The following is an 18702-nucleotide window of genomic DNA, read 5'->3' as shown; positions in this document are numbered from 1 at the left end:
ACTGTTCAGACCACTGTGCACAAAATGTTGTGACATGCAATAGTGAACGTTCATGAACAGTTGTGCCAATTTTGTTCAACATCAGTTTTGAACTGTTTTCAAGATCAAGCGTCTACTTTATAATAGTATCGGACCTAATTAGCATCTTATAAAGTACCAGTACAGTAAACTTGTAGAAAAGTATGATTATATCAACTGTGGATTATTCCTGATATATATTCCCTTTTAAGTAGGACAAAAACAACCTTTGTTATTCGGAGTGTATTTTAAATAAGATTTATTTATTCAGATCTGTCTTTCCCTTTGTACATGTTGTGCTGACACAATGTCATGATGGGTAATAATTAAATATTTATCATTTCATTGAAACATAATTACTTGTATTGTCATTGTCTTAAAGATGGGGTTGCCTAACGAATTAATATTTTTAAATATATTTATGCTTTTGTTTTAAAAATCATGTTTCATTGTACCGTGGAGATATAAAAATGGGTTTCATTTCTACATGATTGCACATGTTGTATGTGGACCATTGACACGTACATCTTTTGGCAAGGATGCACCCTTTTTTTAGTTTCTGTACAGCTTTTGCTTGTTCACGGTTGAACACCTTCCTTTAACCCTAAGGATCCCCAACCAGCCAAACTTCAACACCAGGGTTTGTTGGAATCTGTTAGGATGAGTACTGCACTAGTCAACTGTACGTGGGATAAGGCATACCACAAATAAATTGTTTATGTGCACAGTTTACCACATGGCGTTAGGATTTGCAAGGATGAGGAAGGTTCCTAGTAAATCACCCTTGGGAGTTAGGGTTAATCAGTTCTACAGTACACAGTTACATGCCAACGAACCATATTTTATGTACCTTTCTGAAATCACATTTAAAATTTATATTTGAATGAATTCAATGCATTTTTTTAAAATTTAATTTCGGGTTTTTTTGGCTTTTATTGAAGGGAAAGGTTAAGGGTCTGTAGACTGGATTGAGCTTGTATTTGTGTAAAGTTTGGATGGAATTGGGCCCTAAAATTGCACTATTTCCCAATGGAGTGGAGGGATCACGTTTTAAAAATGACAACGGACCTCAGTTGTTTTATAACTGATTTATCACCTAAAAAACTAACCAGAACAAGTGAAAGATTAATAAGCTTTAGTGTGATGTGTCTCGAGAAAACCTTGGAGCGTTCCAAGTATTTACCTGTCAGGGCATATTATTATTGGGGTGTATTAAGAGCATTGATTTTCTAGTCTGCACCGTTGGGCAGGAGGTGGGTAAATAATGTGTATCCCTCCCGTTCCCAATCCCGAATTGTACATACATGGACTTTTGTTCTGTATAGGAAGTCTGTAGTCTGTCATTAGCTTAAATATTAGCAAACACCAAAACGATGGCTACCTAGCTAGTCTAGTGTGGCTCCTCATTGCTGCTTCGCTTAAAAAGACGCAGCTAGAATCTTCGCCACATAGACACTAAAGTAGAAAGGAAACCATACTGAGTAATTTTTTAAAAATCTAAAACAGCAACATTAACTAGCAGGAGCGGGCTAGCTCTGCCTTCTGCACGTACAAATCGCGTCGGTGCACAGAGTATTCAGTCACAGCCTGTGTTTATAATGTAGTGACCAACGGATAACGTATCGCCAACCGATAACGTAATAATTTACCGATACCGTATCACTAACCGATGATGTAACAAAAATAGACTGATTATGCATGGATTTGACTACTACATAAATCGGTCAATTTTGTTTGTAACTTTAGCTGGATGCCGCACTTTGCATTCGCTTGTACCCCCCCCCCCCCGCCCTGCAAACAGGACGCTGGCGGGAGGGGCTGATGAATTTACGCTCTGATTGGATATATTTTGCGTGACCTGTGACCTGCAAGTCGTCACGGCCACGACCCTGCAAGGTTTCAAACGTCCGTTAAGAGTGAGTCATCACTCTTTTATTCCAATTATTCATAAATGCTTTTGTAAAAGCGTGATAATGTAGGAAAATCTGTAAAATGTATCTGTGTTGTAAATTTGAAATTCCCATCACTTGCTCAGGCTCCGTTTCGAATTCACGAAGTGAATGATTGCACATTGTGCGACGCTCTTAATTTGTCCACATGGTCCGAATGCGCAGTGAACAAGAAATCACATCCGGTATGGAATGTCTGCATTTCTATGGGAAAGTTTTCGGATAGTATTTGCGCGCATTGGCTAACTGCGGTCTTAAACAGCTGCAGCCAGATGCTTTATACATAGGTCATGATAAGTTACCCAGAATTCCATCCCCTCTTTTCTTTACAAGATTTCGTGAAAGGCTCATCAGCGTGAGTCCCAGCGCCCTCAACCTCGTCCCCAGGGTTTCGAGCAGTACGCACCCACCACTACCTGCTTTTGGAAACGAGGTTGGAAATAAAGTAAGCACTTGGGACGAGGTTGCAGCGCCCTGTTTGCAGGGGGGAGGGGTAGGAGAGAAGGGTTCAATACGCAGTCAGGTTTCGAAATGCAGGTAATTTTTAGTGTTTTCATGGAGATACTGTTGTTGTATTTAACTATTCAAAGTCTTAAAGAAACGTTTTCAAGTGTTTTCATATGGATAAATATGTTGTAATATTTAACTATGCAAAGTCTGAAAGAAACAAATGTGCCATTTTGTCTTGTGACAACCATGATTTCAGAGGACAGTGAAATTTGGGCATATACATTTGTACGAGTTAAGACCTCCATAATACAAGCCTTTCCATTAGCCATTGCATTTTGTGCTTGCGCACACAGGCCTTTTACAAATAGACGTGACACACAGAGACATCATTCAGACAAATATCAGACAGACAGACAGCACACACATATAGGATTATCGGTTAGCGATACATGTACATATTCTTGTTGTTACATTATCGGTTGGTGATACGTTATTCGTTGGTTACTACATTATTGTAACAGCCTGCAACCTTTTCTACAGCTGAAACATGAAATTGGCGAGAAGCATCGATACAGCAGCGAGCGCGACGCTCGTGCCAACCTGGCCGGCCGAATTGCAGGAGTCCCCAGTGCAGCAGTAGGTGAATGTGCCCGATGGGTTCTCCACCACAGGCTCCCCACACGAAGCGTTCACTGGAGTGTTGCAGCTTCGCATCACCGTCGACCCCGTCACTATTTTCTAAAAAGGGTTCAAAACAGATGGGGGAAGAATGTGAGCATTATCGGAGAAGGACAGAAGTTTTGTGGAATTATTCGGGAATTATTTTGGGAGTTATTTCGAGGAACATAAGGACGTTTTTTTCAAATACTGTTTTGGATTACAAAGTAAAAAGGAAGTCTGGTACAGCTGTGACCCATAGGGGTGCATACCTGCAAATAAACTCCCATAGACACTAGTGCTAAATGCCCGTACTTCAAAATTCTTTTAAAAATACTCAAAACTCTCACAGGTATTCAAGCTGCACAGAAAAATGATGATCAATGTGTCATCTTTCATTTTCTTTTCAATTTATGGTGGGTTGACCATTGACTTTTCGAGATATTTTCACGCAAAGAAGACGACCCCTGTTTTCCCCAAAGCGGAAAAGTAGCCATCTTGAAAAACGATCCCTCCACAACATGGCAAAATAGCGCCACTTTCGAGCCCAATAGCATCCAAAATGCTCAGAATTGGAAGCCCCAAGTCCGGGCTAGAGGTTCACTACCATATCTCTTCAATTCCCCAATTTTACGGCGCTCAGAACTCTCTAATATAGAATATTTTGAGGGTATAACTTTTATTCATGAGCTTGGCGGATCGATTTACAGGTGTGTACCCTATAATAGCAGGCAACTTTTAAATTTTAACACAAAATCACATTCAGGACAAGCAGAATATCTCCAAAGTCAATATTTTGAAAAAAAAAATGAAAGAAAAATATTATCCGAGGTAGATATTAAGCCCGAAAATAGTGATTGTTTTGCCCCTGCTAAGCTGTAGACCGCCCCCAGCGACAATAAATTGAGTTCCAGCTACTTTTAAGCTCAAAATGCCCCCCCCCCCTTTTCAAGTATCAATTGTTGTAATCGGGTGATAGCCTACTGCTCCCTTATGATTTGGAAGCATCCGTTACGGCAAAAAACCCTTGTTGATACCTTTAAAACACTTTTTCCCCCTCCCCGTAGGTTCCGCCCACTGAAAAGACCACTGCCGCGGCACAGCGCATGCGCGAAACGGCCATCTTTGTGATTCCTTATATATAGGGTGCATACCTGCAAATAAACTCCCATAGACACTAGTGCTAAATGCCCGTACTTCAAAATTCTTTTAAAAATACTCAAAACTCTCACAGGTATTCAAGCTGCACAGAAAAATGATGATCAATGTGTCATCTTTCATTTTCTTTTCAATTTATGGTGGGTTGACCATTGACTTTTCGAGATATTTTCACGCAAAGAAGACGACCCCTGTTTTCCCCAAAGCGGAAAAGTAGCCATCTTGAAAAACGATCCCTCCACAACATGGCAAAATAGCGCCACTTTCGAGCCCAATAGCATCCAAAATGCTCAGAATTGGAAGCCCCAAGTCCGGGCTAGAGGTTCACTACCATATCTCTTCAATTCCCCAATTTTACGGCGCTCAGAACTCTCTAATATAGAATATTTTGAGGGTATAACTTTTATTCATGAGCTTGGCGGATCGATTTACAGGTGTGTACCCATAGAGCGACCTGGTCAACCTCGTTCCCGTGGTGTCGAGCAGTACACCCAAACCTGCTCTCTCATTGGTAGGTTGCGATCTATCTTACCACGCAGGTAGTGGATCTGCTACCGGCGCCAGCTGAGCATCCCTTTCGGTATTTATCTTGCATGGATGCGTCGAATGGATCGGCGCAGTCTTCCTCTCCGGTCGTCCCTGTGTTACACTGAAAGCATTGGATGGATGCGGATCGCTGGCACTCACTCAGTGCCACCACTGCGATCAATGAGTAACAGAATTAGGTTAATGCAGCTATGGGTTCAAGACTACGTGACCCACGCGAATTTCTCGAATCCGAAGGTGGGTTGCTCCAAAGCCATGAGTATAACAATGATAATCATCAAGAGTATTGTTGTTATTTTGTCAACCAACTTTAAAGCATTTGAAAGTACGGCCGTCGTTGAGCTACCACAATAGCCTAGTGGAAAGCGTGGTGAGCTATGGATACGAAGGTCCCTGGTTCGAATCAACGTCGTCGTTGAAACAGTTTGGTTAACATAACCAACCGATTGGTTTGACACCCATTAATTTGTTGCTGGTTATTTCAACCAATAATTGGTTATGTTAACCAATTGGTTTTAGAGAGATGCTCATTTCTTCTCTCAATTTATCTTTGAGATTATTTTATTTGAAGAGAAAACGGAGAACGAGAACCTATTGTCTTGTAACGATGCAGAGGAAATCTAAATTTTTGCAAGCCACCTACGGACAAAAAAAAAATCACATGCCCCTCTCTAGGAGGGACCCACTTAATTTGCATTTTAATCCATAAACCTCCGGCCCCTTACAGTGGCCTTTAGTTTTGTTTAACAGTTGTGTACAATGCGCTGACACTGTCCTTTGTTGTCACATAGTTTTTACATAGTTCCTATTGGGAACCGGTCAGGCAGAGTGTTTATATAAAAGTCAGGAGAGCTAGGTTTAGGTGTGGTCATATCCAACTGGCAGCGGGTCGGAGGAGCTCACATGGGGGTCCTTGGTTTTCTCCGCTTGTACAGATAAGTCTCTGCTACAATGGATCGATCCAGTAAGCACCGCCCCATGGTGTTCTGACCAATCACAGCCGTGATTTATGTCCGATATGCGTGCACAAAAGTCCGACATGCGTGCACGCGCGTATGATGCGCGCAGCAGGAAAATGCAGTGTAGCATTGGCATAGGAGAGGAGCACGTGTTAATTTGCCCACGTTCGCAGTGGGAAGGGCTTACTGGATCGGTCCATTGTTCTCCCTCACCCATTTTAGTTTGGCTCTATATACTTTTGGGTGGGGGATGATGCACGTTTATGCAGCAACCTAGCACTATGGAAGCCAAACCAAGGGAAGCGAAACGTGGGACGACCAATGACCACCGACCACGACACCCAGCTACAACCAAGGGAAATTCATAGCTGGTTGCATGATAGCAAGACGATCTTGGAGAGCCATCACTAATGTCAGACAGCCTGAAGTCGCCAGAGTAAGTAAGTAAGCAGCATCTCGCTGTGCTGATATCCGCTCTGCTCAGGCATTTTATAAACCTGTTAAATTATTCCTATCATTGTGTTACATTACCGGGTATTTCTTTATAACCACAGACTCTATTCGTTTGTGTAATTAGTGATATCTGGCCATCACTTGTCACCCTGTGCACAAACCCTATAGACTGGTCTGAACATTTCGAAGTGCTTTCCTAGTAAATACTTCAATATTTTCCCTGCAAATTTATATATCACCGCTCTGATGCCTGATAGGTCACTGAAGGGAAACATTAGTGATGGCCAGATATGGGAATCTTTCCTTGTAATTATTAAAGGGAATATACATCATTTGCTTTTGCTGTAATTTTCAGAAAAGGATGGAATTGGGGGGTTGGAAATATATAGCAAATATAGTTATACTGACTTTTTGGAGGTTTTGGGTTCGAAAATGCTATAAAAACCAAGAAAAACAATCATTTTCTTGTAGTCTGGTTCCCTGACTCCATATAAGAAGAAACAGAGCAGTTTACATACATTGGGGAATTGTAAGGTCAGGGAACCAGTCTAGCTGGCTTGTACCCGTTCATAGGTGTGTCATCGATTGCAAACAAGTGCGATGGTAAATTGGGGCCAGTATTTGGAAAAAAAGCCAGTTTTTCCAACGCTGGTCGGCCGACCAGCGTTGGAAATTGATACAAAAATACCACTTTTCTTGAAAATGACAGAATACCAGGTGCCATGATTTTACAGGATGCTTTACACTGTCATTAACTAACAGTCCAGCAAGGTATTTCAAAATGATTTGGTAGTTTTATTTTTTTGATGTTTGCAAATGTTGTATTTTCCCTTTAATTTATTAAATTTACATTGTCTAGAGGGTCCTCTGGATTTCCTGAACGAGCATTACGTTCATTGTGTGGACTTCCAATCAAAAGATGTCCACATCTAAATAAACCAGGTAGCAGCGGCTTTGTGTGGACTTGCCCACGTCCACACAATGTTTCCCCCTCTCTGGATCAGTGGATGACAGGTTTAGCATTTTTGGGTTACGTTTATCAGTCGCAAAATAAAGAGAAACACTCAAGGGAATCATAGAAAAAATGGATGGAAAGAATCTTCACGGTGTGAGTAAAATGAGATTTTTCACAGGTTTTTCTTAAACACACGAAAACAAAAGAATGTCCACACTAGGTATGTAACGTAAACATGTCTGTGTTGCCGTGTGTATTTGTTTGAGTGTCCCACTGTCAGCTATAATTACATTACCGCTCGGTCCGTTAAATGGAGAACAAGTCACAGGAAGCCTTATAAAGCTGGACTCAAAGCGTATTTAGTATTACTTTCTACTACAGTATAAACAAATAAGGAATGTTAATGAGTGCAATGGTAAGAATAATTTCATGAGGTGACAGATGGAATGTTCCATTCCACGAGGCGAAGCCCAGTGGAATGGATCTGTCACCGAATGAAATCATTCTTGCCATTGCACGAATGTGAAACATTCAATATTTGTGTTATACCACACCTGAATAAATCCTCGTCATCTGATTGGTTAGAGCCACCCGGTGTAACCGTGCACTGGAACTTCTATTTACCGTGAAATAGAAGTTCTATTTTTGCGGTTCGGCAGGGCCGTGTGTTGGGACGAATAATTCAATGATGACGGTGTGATCAACGACCCTTATGACGGAGATTCGTATATAAAACATATGATCAAGTAAAAAAAAAAAGACTTACCTCCCATCAAAACAAGAAAGATTTTGGCAATCTCCATTTTCATTCGCTTTCCTTGTCACGCGTTGAGACCTATATTCAGAAATGATCACAAGTCGTCATAATCCGTTATGAATAAACATGCAATTTTCATATTTAAGTTCAGTATCCCCATGCATGATTTTTCTAATTTTCGATTTTTTCCCCGACGAAGTTTCAAAAAATATATACGATGTCCTAGAACTAATAATTTTATAAAAACATCTAGATGCAATGATTGCGATAAAAAAAACACCGAGCTTTGTATGTTACGCTTGATTCACGCTGTAGCTGAATCAAGTCTTGGCTCGATTGACGCTGGAAAATGCCAACTGGAGCGAAAATCCCGATGTCCCGTAAGATTTCGTCGATCGTACCACGATCTGACCTATCTCAGTTTTTGTCATTTCGAGAAAAACGCGTTTGAAGTTGGGCCTATTTTGCATCCACCCTTTCACCCAGAACACTAATTTTTGTTGACTCAGTTTTTATATACATGTATAATAAAGTTGGATAGTTGAATTATGATTTTAAATTGTTTCTAAGGCAAAAACTCATCATTACCAGGTGAAAAATAGGCGCCAAATCCATACGTCACTTCGTGAAAATTTCATTTTCATATTTCATGCGCGCGAACGGCGACCTATCTTGATAGGTCACTTCTATTCGTGAAACGAACAATTTCGATTTCTCTGTGGCTGATAGTGACTTATGTCATTATGCGCATGCGCGCGCCCGTCCTCTTCACGTTAAGTCATATGGAGGTTCGTTGCAATCTGTTGTTTTTTATATTAATATTATTGTTGATAGAGATTAATAAGCTCTTACAAATTAAAACGCTGCTATAGTGAAGGAAATTAGAAAATGAATTCATATATATACAGGGTGCATAGAAACTTGTTGAATACATTGTGTACACTTCCTAGTAATAATTCTTGAACGAATTCATTGTAAATGTGTACTTTTATTCCATTATTTTTTTATTCTTATCTGTAAAAAAAATCGAGAAATAAAATCCGTGGACAAAACAGGTATTTTGTTTAAACAAGACTCACAAGCTCAAGTTACACTGAAACAGAACGATAAACGTACATGTACACTCTCATAATCTTCAAATCTTTGTTTTCTATTTTTTTTATTCTTCAAAGTGTACTTACTCATTATTTAAACATATTATTCCCTGAAAAAAGCAATTTTCTGCAGATACTTTCTAAGCCTCCCCCTTAAACAAAATAATGATATATCTCAATGACATACATTAAAAAAAAAATCGGCTGCATTTTAATTAACAATGCTCAAAACGTCAAAACTGAATATAAATAGGATGTTTAGTCGCGTTAATACAATGAAGATTTTGTTTTTTGAGAGTCGACTATCAGAACAGGCCATATTTAAGGGCCACTCAAGGGATAGAAAAGTAAATCTAAGAAACAACTTAATTATGTAGAAAGACAAGTACTGCCTTGATGTTTGAACTGGGACTGACCATAATCAAAAGGAAAACATGATGCAGGTCTGATGTAAAGAGTTCAACAGAGAGGCAGTGCAAAGAGTTGTTCTCAGCAATCTTTCAAATTTAAAAATAAGGACTTTACTTGAAAAGTTTTTAGCAATGAATTTCCTTGATTTGTTCTCAATTACTGTTTTTAGTTTTTAGTTTTACTTCAAACTATAGGTGCATAAATGAAATAGTGCGAGAACTGACAATAAAAGAGGTATCTCTTAATATTTCAAGATAAGTCTCGCATTAGTGAAGGATGTAGATCAAAGGTGATAACAGTGACGGCTAAGGAACAGCTCCTGGTTCAAAGACTGTGGAGTTACAAGCACAAAACATCGAAAATCTGGAGAAATGCACACAAAAAGGAATAGAAATACATTCACTCAACATGTTATCGGCAATCAGTAGTCGCCCTTTGTTTTAAGGCTGAGCATTTTCCTAGTACATTCCGAGGCAGACTGTGGCAGGTGGTTCATGCATTCAGTGATCAATACTTTTTTATTGAATTTAAATTTAGAATCTACATGAACATTTATTTGAATTTTTTTCTTTTAATATAGTCGACATGGAAAAATCAATATAAAACAATTACAGTTTGTTTAAAGGGAATTATTGATAAATCATTCAGAATGTGTTTAATGTCTGGTGTCACTGTCCTTGCAGTCTGTGTCTTTTTTTTAAAGATTTTCACATGTTTTGTATATTAACTAAAACAAATCATGGCAACTGAATTTAACTTTTTTGCAGTTCACCTCATTTATATTCTTTTTGTTTTCTGCATTGACTTTAGAATTGTAACAAGACTGGAGTACTAAAGCAACATTTAAAAAGAGAGAAACGAAGCACAAAACGTAAAAACGAAGAACAGACGCAATGCTCTTTTTGATCTGAGCCGGGCAGTATAAAACCAAAATAATAAGCAGCAAAAGTATGAAAGGTTAAATAATAACCTTTATGTTAAAAAAAATTGCTTACATTCATGCTCCAGGAATCGATCACTTTCCTTTCAACGAAGCGTTTTCAAAACTTCATTCAATTATGTAGACGAATGGTGCTTTGTATAAAGATTTGGCTGCAATTAACTACTGAGACATTCACATTCTGTAACACAAACAAACCAAACCAATCACGAATCATAATGTTAAAAAAGCAAATTAGTTTGGCCCTTTTGTTTAATAAACATTTTCCCGAAAGGACAGTCAGTGAATCATCGTAAATATCAACCGAGATGTCATTTAAAAGCATTAGTTCGGAATCGAACCCCACTCAAGTGTTATTCTGACTGATTATGACTACCCACTACCGTCTACACTACAGTACGCCAATTAGCTAATTAGTGTAGGATTTTGTGCTATCATACACACGAGTCTCTGCAAAACATGTATTTAGACAAAGCCCAACACGAACATATTGCAATACGAGTATCAAAATACAAAAGGAATATACTTACAGACGTTTACAGAATCAGAAACTCGGTTGAAACTTGCTAGTTTCGTTCAGCCATCAAACGACATGTGTACACCGCCATTGTTTCTGATAACGCTAAAGACTGGCCCCTAGTAACTCAATTTCATAAGAAAGTGATAGGGACCATATTAAGTCCAGGTACCAGACTCTATAAGTCACTTCGTGGAAAACTGACAGCGTTGTTTACGCGTTTCACGAAGTGACCTATCTCGATGCGTCAGTTTGTGAAATGATAGTTTTGCATTTTGTAGCGATAGGTCAACTTTTTAATTAGCTGAAATAGCTTAATTAGCTAATTAGGCCACTTATGAATTTGAAATTTTTAGAAAATAAAGATTTCATCATGCATAACCAGAATATGCTAAAAACCCAAATTCGTCAAGTACGATCGGCGATTTGTGAAATAACACTCATTACACAATCTCGATTCATTACTTTAGGTCTTTGGTCCTCTCATTACTTGTCTCTGTGTTGACTCCAACACCCTTCGCCAACCCCCTTGATCCGCCATGGGCAGGCTTTTATTCACCGCAAGAGCTTTATCTATTGTAGATTTATTGTAGATTTGCTTGGTAACTGTCCATGTTTGGCATCCATAAGTAATCATTGTTGGAAGTATGCATTGGTCGAAAACCCTTTTCTTCAATGATATTAGTAGTCTCTTTCACAGATGATTTCTTGATATCTTCCGAATAGATCCCATCCTGCCTTCATTCTTGTGAGTATTCTTCTTTAGTTGTGTCTTGCATCTTTAGGGTTTGACCAAGGTATTTGCATTTCTTTGCTTGTTCCATTATTTCATTATCAATTTTGACATTGACTCGAGAATCATTAATTGTCATAAATGTTGTATTTCCGTTGCATGTTGAACCCAAATCGGTTGCATTCTTGGTGCAGCTTGTTCAGTAGACTTTCTAGGCTTTTGATGGTGAGTCTGAGAACTTTTTATAGCCACATCATCATCAGCGAATCTAAGGTTTTATAGTGATTCTCCATCGATGTTGATTCCCTCCTCTTCCAGCTCTGCTAAATACTATTGCGTTATTTCGCAAAAAGTATTGCGTTATTTCGCAAAAGTGTCATATTGCGTTATTTCGCAATACAAATATAATTTTGCTTTTTATGGTACGAACGGGCTTCCGTCGTATCAGCACTTGCACTGGTGCCAGCGTACTCTGTGAGGGTGTTTGTACACGTTCCCCACCCCCCCCCCCCAATAAACCATTATATCGACATGAATAAACTACGTTTCAAATGAGTTACTCCAAAATATTACCCAGTCCCATGCGTAAGTCTAAGCATAGCGTTCATTCAAATAGAAGTAAACGTGTACATTCATAATCATATAGGTTTTCCGCGATTCGAGGAATTTGTCCTTGTGGAAATAGCCATGGGCGTGTGACAATATTATGCATGTTTGGCGCTGGCGTACTAAACTAAACTACTATATGCCTAATGTTGTGGCATTAAACACACGTCCACATTTGCCAATGCCAATATTAGGGAATGATAAATATAAATAGGGAGCTGTCTGAAGTAAGCCTTTACATCATAATCCTATGGGGAAAAAATACAATTTTGTAGGTGTATTGACGTATAGGCCAACTATAGACAAATCGACAGAGCAAGCCTTACCGTCTTTCCAGTGGTATGTTTACACTGTGCAGATACCGTCTATAGTGGTAGAAAATGGCACCTACTTCCTGGACTGTCTGATCATTGTGCAGTCGAGTCGCGCGTACAACTTCAACTTGCATTTCAGTATTGTTATTATTGTTGCATGCAATGAATATGCAGAGCGTCACGGTTTATTAAAGGAAGGTGAAGGTCTGGTTTGGGCATTTCCTCCACAGTTTGGCACGGTATTCCGGCAACCGTGTCAATGGATCTGCGTGGAATGTACCACACATTGACGGTGTAGGGGGAGCCGGTTGCGCTCCCGGCAGGCGCCTTGTTTTAGGGCAAGAATTCGCCCTTTGCGGGTCTAATTATGCGTCACGCGTCTCAAGAGGCGATCAAAATTAAAAGATCGTTAACAGTCGAATATAATTAATAAGCAATCGTACTTCATGAAAACCCGAATCACTGAAAACAGTTTCGTACTTATTGCGCAATGGGGCGCGGCCTGGGGTACACAAATCGCTGTTTTGTTAGAGTGAAATGTAAGACATTATGGCCTATATTGATTTTTTTTGGGACCCATATCCTTGTAATACTGCTTGTAAACTTTCACGATCTTCGTACGACACTGGTTACTCATTTTGGTAAAGCCGAATAAAAAAAATGTTTCTCGTCTGGGTTTTTGAAAAAAAGGAGGAAGAGGGTCTATTTCTTTTTAAAAAATTCAAGATGGCTGCGCCATTTTAAAATTTCCTGCAACCGTTGGTGTTTCCACTGTTCAAAGACACTTTTAAAATGAAAGTTGGACAAGAGAACTGCATGAACATATTTACAGTGTCATTTAGATTTGTATTAGTCTGCAATGAACAGTATTTATTTTCCGATGAATTTATGGACTTTTTCGGTGTTTTTTACTGTATTTTTCAAAAATAAAAAATGATAAAAAAAAATCCAGGCGGCCCCCAAAAAGGAAGCAGGCGGGGACGAGAAACATTTTTATTTTTTACTTCGCCTAATGGTTGTTTTTTTAACTCCCGCCAGCAACTACCGCGAAAGAAGGCGGAGTCACACAGTGCACGGCCATTTTATGCTATCCTTGAAAATGCACCTTTGTGTCCTGTGAGTTAATCTCAATTTCAATTTTCGTTTTGCCAATTTAAATGGTATTTTGATGCATTTTTTCTTAATTGATAGTGGTGTCCTTTGGGAGGCCTTCCAATGTTTTGCTTGCAACACCGTGACGGACACTGGATGATAATGCAATTTTCTATATTCATGAGCAAAGTTGTGATGTCATTCCGGGTCGAAACCTCAATGTTACAGCTATTTCAGCACCAAAAGTTGCTCGAATTTTCGACATTTTGCTGTCATAATTTTTCTTTTCTTTGGTGATTCGAAGTGCATGGCAGTAGGCCTATATTCAATGCACAACCCATTTTTTTTCATAAATGTTCTTAATGAGCAAAGTTTGGATACACCGATCACAATTTGAACAGAAACCCCTAAACTGAACAGTGTCTTCCTGAAATGACGTCATAGCAACAGCGCCCTCAGTTGTCTGGAAAAACATAGCAACAGTTAAAGAAGTGTACTTTCCAACAAAAGTATCGAAATGGGATGTCAAATAATCTTCATACATTTGAGTGGAGTAGAAAATTGCCAAAAAAAAAAATTCCTAAGAAAAATTCATGCATGCCCCTTTAAACATATTAATTCACTGACATATTTTGTGCAAGTCTTCTGAATTTACAGAGCTATGAGACATCCCTTTGAAAACTGCACTGTTTAAAACTGTAATGTCATTTTCAAGAATTGCTCAAGAAAGATTCCATGTTTAATACGATACCACTTTGAAGGAAATAAAGCTGGAAGCTTGTTTTTATTAACAACATTTGTATTTAACTAAATATTCTAGATGTCCTCATTTACTGCATATCAGTATCAGACGGTTTCTTGCATACAATATCATAACACAATAAAGTTGTTTCCAATTCCATAAATGCAGTAAAAAAAAATGCTTTACAAAAAAGGCTGCAGCAGACGAATTTCAAAATTGATACATATAATGGCCCGCGTGCCACATCTCTTTTTGTTGAAGATGAAAACGAAAGGATCCAAATTCAAGCTTGGAGAATTGCGCAGTAAAAGCGTTGGTTTGGCTTTGAAATTCGCCTATTATAGCCCACAATGCACTTTATGCGCTGACATGCTTCATTGCACGCGGAACCAACTGGTTATTATTTTCAATCAGATTATTGCGCCCAATATCAGCCGTAGAGACCTTTTTTCAACAAATACAATAACATGTGTGTACAGACACACACGCAACAATTTGATAGGCGCATGACAACGATTAGTTGGAGTGTATAATGATGCCTGAATAAAGTGCTAAAAGTCTTGTACTATGTGTACGTACGTACGTACGTAGGCCTATACCAAAGTTGGTTCGCGTTCTTGCAGCAAAACTGAAAACAAGTCACACACATCCCTAGGGTGATTTGTTTTCGTTTTGGTGAAAGAACACTTACTGGTATCTTTTTGTAATCTGTGGACAGAACTTTAAAAAGGTGGTTGTGTTTAAAATTCCGTAACCTGACAATTAAGTGAGTTATAATTATTTGAGTGATGATTCTTGAACTAAAAGAATTGGGCTTTCATATCCTACAGTTTCAAAGTGCTACATGCAGAACTTCACACTGAAACAATGGTCCAGGCATGGGTTTCTGGGTTAGTTTTTGACACCCTGTTCTTCATCAAAACCAAGTATTTTACCAACGCGACAAAATGGTTTAAACACAATGCGAGTCAAGCATGAGACAAGAGTTAAAGCCGAACTAGAGTCGAAGCCAAGGGTTGGTAAAAACGACCAGCTATTCAGCGCCGACAGTAGAGTATTAAAAAGCAACTAACTGTAGCATATTACATGTATAATAATTCTGAGTACAAAACAAGTTCAAGTGAATATCATAATGAAAGTGAGGGAAGGATGCATGGTTAACGTATTACAGGGTGTATAAAAAAAAAGGAAAAACCAGATGTAAATGTAAACTATAAAAAAAATCTATTAACTATTTCAAATAATAAGTTAAAAGATCATGTGATACACAAATGTGTCCTCTTTCCAATGATACCTTGATTGTGTGTCTGTGGCCACGGATGACTGAGCATTCGTTGTTATTCTGTCAAGGATCAAAACCTGTACTGGGCCAAGTTTGTGCAAAATGGTAACTGGTATTCTGGGCAAGTGGAACGGCTTAATTTGAAGAAAGAAGACATCCATCTCTTTAAAACAATTTATTTAATTTTGACACACCGATTTTACGACTCCCGTGGTTGAAGCTAACCCCTCATGGCCCAAACCATTCAACGGGGCCAACACCTCTTTCCACACAAAGCTCTGCACGAAGTAGTCGATTTCAGACTTTGTACAACAAACCAGCCAGCCATGGCCACAGACACACAATCAAGGTATCATAGGAAAGAAGGCACATTGGCGTTTCACATGATCTTTAACTTATTCGAAAATATTTGTCAGTTTTTTTTATAATTTACATTTACCTCTGGGTTTCCTTTCTTTATACACCTTGTACAGTCACATCACAGGAATCCAATCAAACTTAACCCGTGGTTAAATTCATAATGAAAAAAATATGGTGGTGACATTTTACTACGGGAAACCATGAATTGGTTTCGCACAAACACTGTCTGTTTGATTATTCAGTCTTTCAATGGGGGTATGGTTCGAATTCCATGATTAAAAAAAATACAAACAAACATGTAAACTAGCTACAGGAATAGAAAAATGCTAACAAAATGCCGAAGTTTTCTGAGCCTTTATTAAAGCGGCCAGACAATCGTCGTCAAACATCTTTAGTAGAACATGCGAGTGAGTACGAGCATGGCGGCAGCCAAGACGAGGTTGAAGCCCACGGTACCGGCTGAGTTGCAGGAGTCGCCCGCACAGCAGTAAGCGCAATTGTCGCCCTGGCACTCGTACGATTTCGCACATGCATTGCCGATGCCACACGTACGGGCAACGGTCGAACCGCTTGTTACTTTCTACAAAGTGGAAGAAAGAAAAAGAAAAGTTGCTCCCGCGATATCCCGAGACTATAATTATATTGAGACTATATTGCGAGTATATTAGCCTTTCGCCAAGGCCACCGTGGCTTAGAGCTGCGATACTGCGAGCGACTGCAGCAAAGACTAATTCAGCGGGCACGAGTGGCAAGGCCACTCGCGTGTGGTCTCCCGCTCCAGTCGTTTCGCCTTTCGCCGCTTTGTCTAATGCCGGCGCAGTTTAAAAATAAGCCATGATGGACTTGGCGCAAGGCTAGACACTGCATTGAGGGTATCAGGGAAGTAAAATGAAAGAGTCCTTAGACAAACGAGACTATACCATCGAGGCGGGGATTAGAAAGGCTTGACTGTAACAGCTCATCTAAAAACAAAAATCTAGTGTCACCCCTCGACGGAGAAATATTTGCAAATAAAGTGGACTGTTCAAGAAATCTATGGCATGACAGATGAATTAAAAATTTACCAGGCATATGGAAGTCGCCGGGCAGGCCACTCTGTACCTGGACTGCGCCGACGCATCGAATGGGTCGCCGCATCCGGTGCCCGTCACGCTGCTGCAAACGAAACACTGGAAGGCCTCCCCAACGGCCACCACTAACAATGAAAAACAGACCACATAGATAAGACATAAGACATCCAAGACATTAAGATGTCTAAGATATGCATTATACATCCATATTAATAGATTTGCCGTCTTAGTTTATAACCATTGCTCACCTCCAAGGAAAACCAAAAATACTGCGACCAACTTCATCTCGACAGCGTTCTTCGCAAGGGTTTAGCGGAGCTGTTTAAAAAAAAACATAGAATGACGAAGGTTTTATTATGGCTCGTGCACGCTTTGGTTGAAACAGCTTTCGTTTTGACGGTAGTGAAAATCACGTGCAAAGAACAAGCTTACTTCTAAGATTATTGAGGGAAATTGTGTGTGGTCCATGATAAATAATGACCGAACTCTTTTACATGCCCACATGCAGTGTTCATTCTATCCACGGTTTCATTCGTTCTCTGCATATGATGTTTGTTGCCTGCATAGAAACAGCATATCCCACGCGCTGCATGGTTTCATGGGTGCCACGCCCTAATTTCTGCCCGGATTTTTTTGGAGGTTTTGGCGGTTTTCTGAGCCTTTTCGCCCTCTGTTAGTGTCGACATTGTGATCTTATTCACGTTTTGGTGTCATCTAGCGGCGACATTGTGCGCAGAAAAGAGATATTCAAACGCAATAATGAAAAACCCACCTTATATTTTCAGTCCGAAGAGGATGATGATACTGGCGCACAAGCTCGCAAAAATTAATGTGCATGCAAACGTACGAGCAGTCAAACCACGTATGGCGGGGAGGCTTGTACATACTGTTGATGTAAACTTGAACTTCGCAATATTTCACAGGTCCCTATTCAAAGGCAATTTGCATATGCACAATGGGACTGTGTTGTGTTTACTGCCTTCGATTGATTGGTGACTATTGTGGTATAGGGCCTACGCAATATCCATTGGTGTATCACAAATTAGTCCCAATTCAGTGCATTGTTAGTTCCCATGTTGGTTGTTTTGTTTCTTGGTATTATGTTTCTGTTTGTCTCTTATTTAGTGAAAGATTTTTATTGGTTTTTTTTGGCGCTCCTGTCTGTCTGTTTCCATTTTTAAGTGAAAGGTTTATAGCAACAATAGTCGCGTGTGTGTGTATGTGAATAGTCACCGTTCTCTAGAGTTCCAGTCATGTCACCATAAACACGTGACCCATAAGCATACGCTCGGTCTTTTACAGATAGAGCCGGGTAACTCTATAAACCGTTTTAGTAATACATTCATAATTATGCACGCATGCGCATAATTAGGCCTGGCGGCAAGAAGCGAAGGCTGTCCATTGAAAATTTACAGGGGAACACCATAATATTCGGTGCATTTTATCTCTATTTCTCCAGGATTAGTCGCTTTATTTAATTTAGAAAAGGCCCCTAAAATCGTCATTGGCGTTACTATGTGGACTATACAAGTGAGTCTTTTTTTGGGGGGGGGCACATAATTTTTTTTTTTTTAATTACTGTGACGACCTGCAGTCGTCCCTTATTTATGATGTCATTGTTTATAAATAGTCTTGGCTT

General features: G+C 39.5%; 2 protein-coding genes across 3 annotated transcripts; both read right to left on the bottom strand.

Annotated features, from left to right (window-relative positions):
• Positions 1 to 1849: 1849 nt before the first annotated feature.
• Positions 1850 to 12658, bottom strand: LOC119730469. 2 transcript variants are annotated; one of them, XM_038203388.1, is made up of 4 exons: positions 12530 to 12658; positions 7912 to 7980; positions 4765 to 4931; positions 1850 to 3155 (listed from the first exon to the last, which is right to left on the bottom strand). In XM_038203388.1, the coding sequence occupies exons 2-4, from the start codon at positions 7952 to 7954 to the stop codon at positions 2952 to 2954; spliced, it is 414 nt and encodes a 137-aa protein (XP_038059316.1). In that variant the 5' UTR covers positions 7955 to 7980; positions 12530 to 12658; the 3' UTR covers positions 1850 to 2951. The 2 variants fall into 2 exon arrangements, with proteins under 2 accessions (XP_038059316.1, XP_038059317.1); XM_038203389.1 differs by lacking the exon at positions 12530 to 12658 and adding an exon at positions 10878 to 11145.
• Positions 12659 to 15595: 2937 nt separating this feature from the next.
• On the bottom strand, positions 15596 to 17267 carry LOC119730120. Its single transcript, XM_038202896.1, has 2 exons — positions 17058 to 17267; positions 15596 to 16573 (listed from the first exon to the last, which is right to left on the bottom strand). The coding sequence occupies exons 1-2, from the start codon at positions 17265 to 17267 to the stop codon at positions 16385 to 16387; spliced, it is 399 nt and encodes a 132-aa protein (XP_038058824.1). The 3' UTR covers positions 15596 to 16384.
• Between the last annotated feature and the right edge of the window lie 1435 nt (positions 17268 to 18702).

This window comes from Patiria miniata, unplaced genomic scaffold, assembly GCF_015706575.1.
Source record: "Patiria miniata isolate m_02_andy unplaced genomic scaffold, ASM1570657v1 HiC_scaffold_22, whole genome shotgun sequence".
Lineage (NCBI taxonomy): Eukaryota > Metazoa > Echinodermata > Asteroidea > Valvatida > Asterinidae > Patiria > Patiria miniata.
Note: the sequence above shows the minus strand (reverse complement) of the source record. Positions and strands in the feature narration are given on the sequence as shown.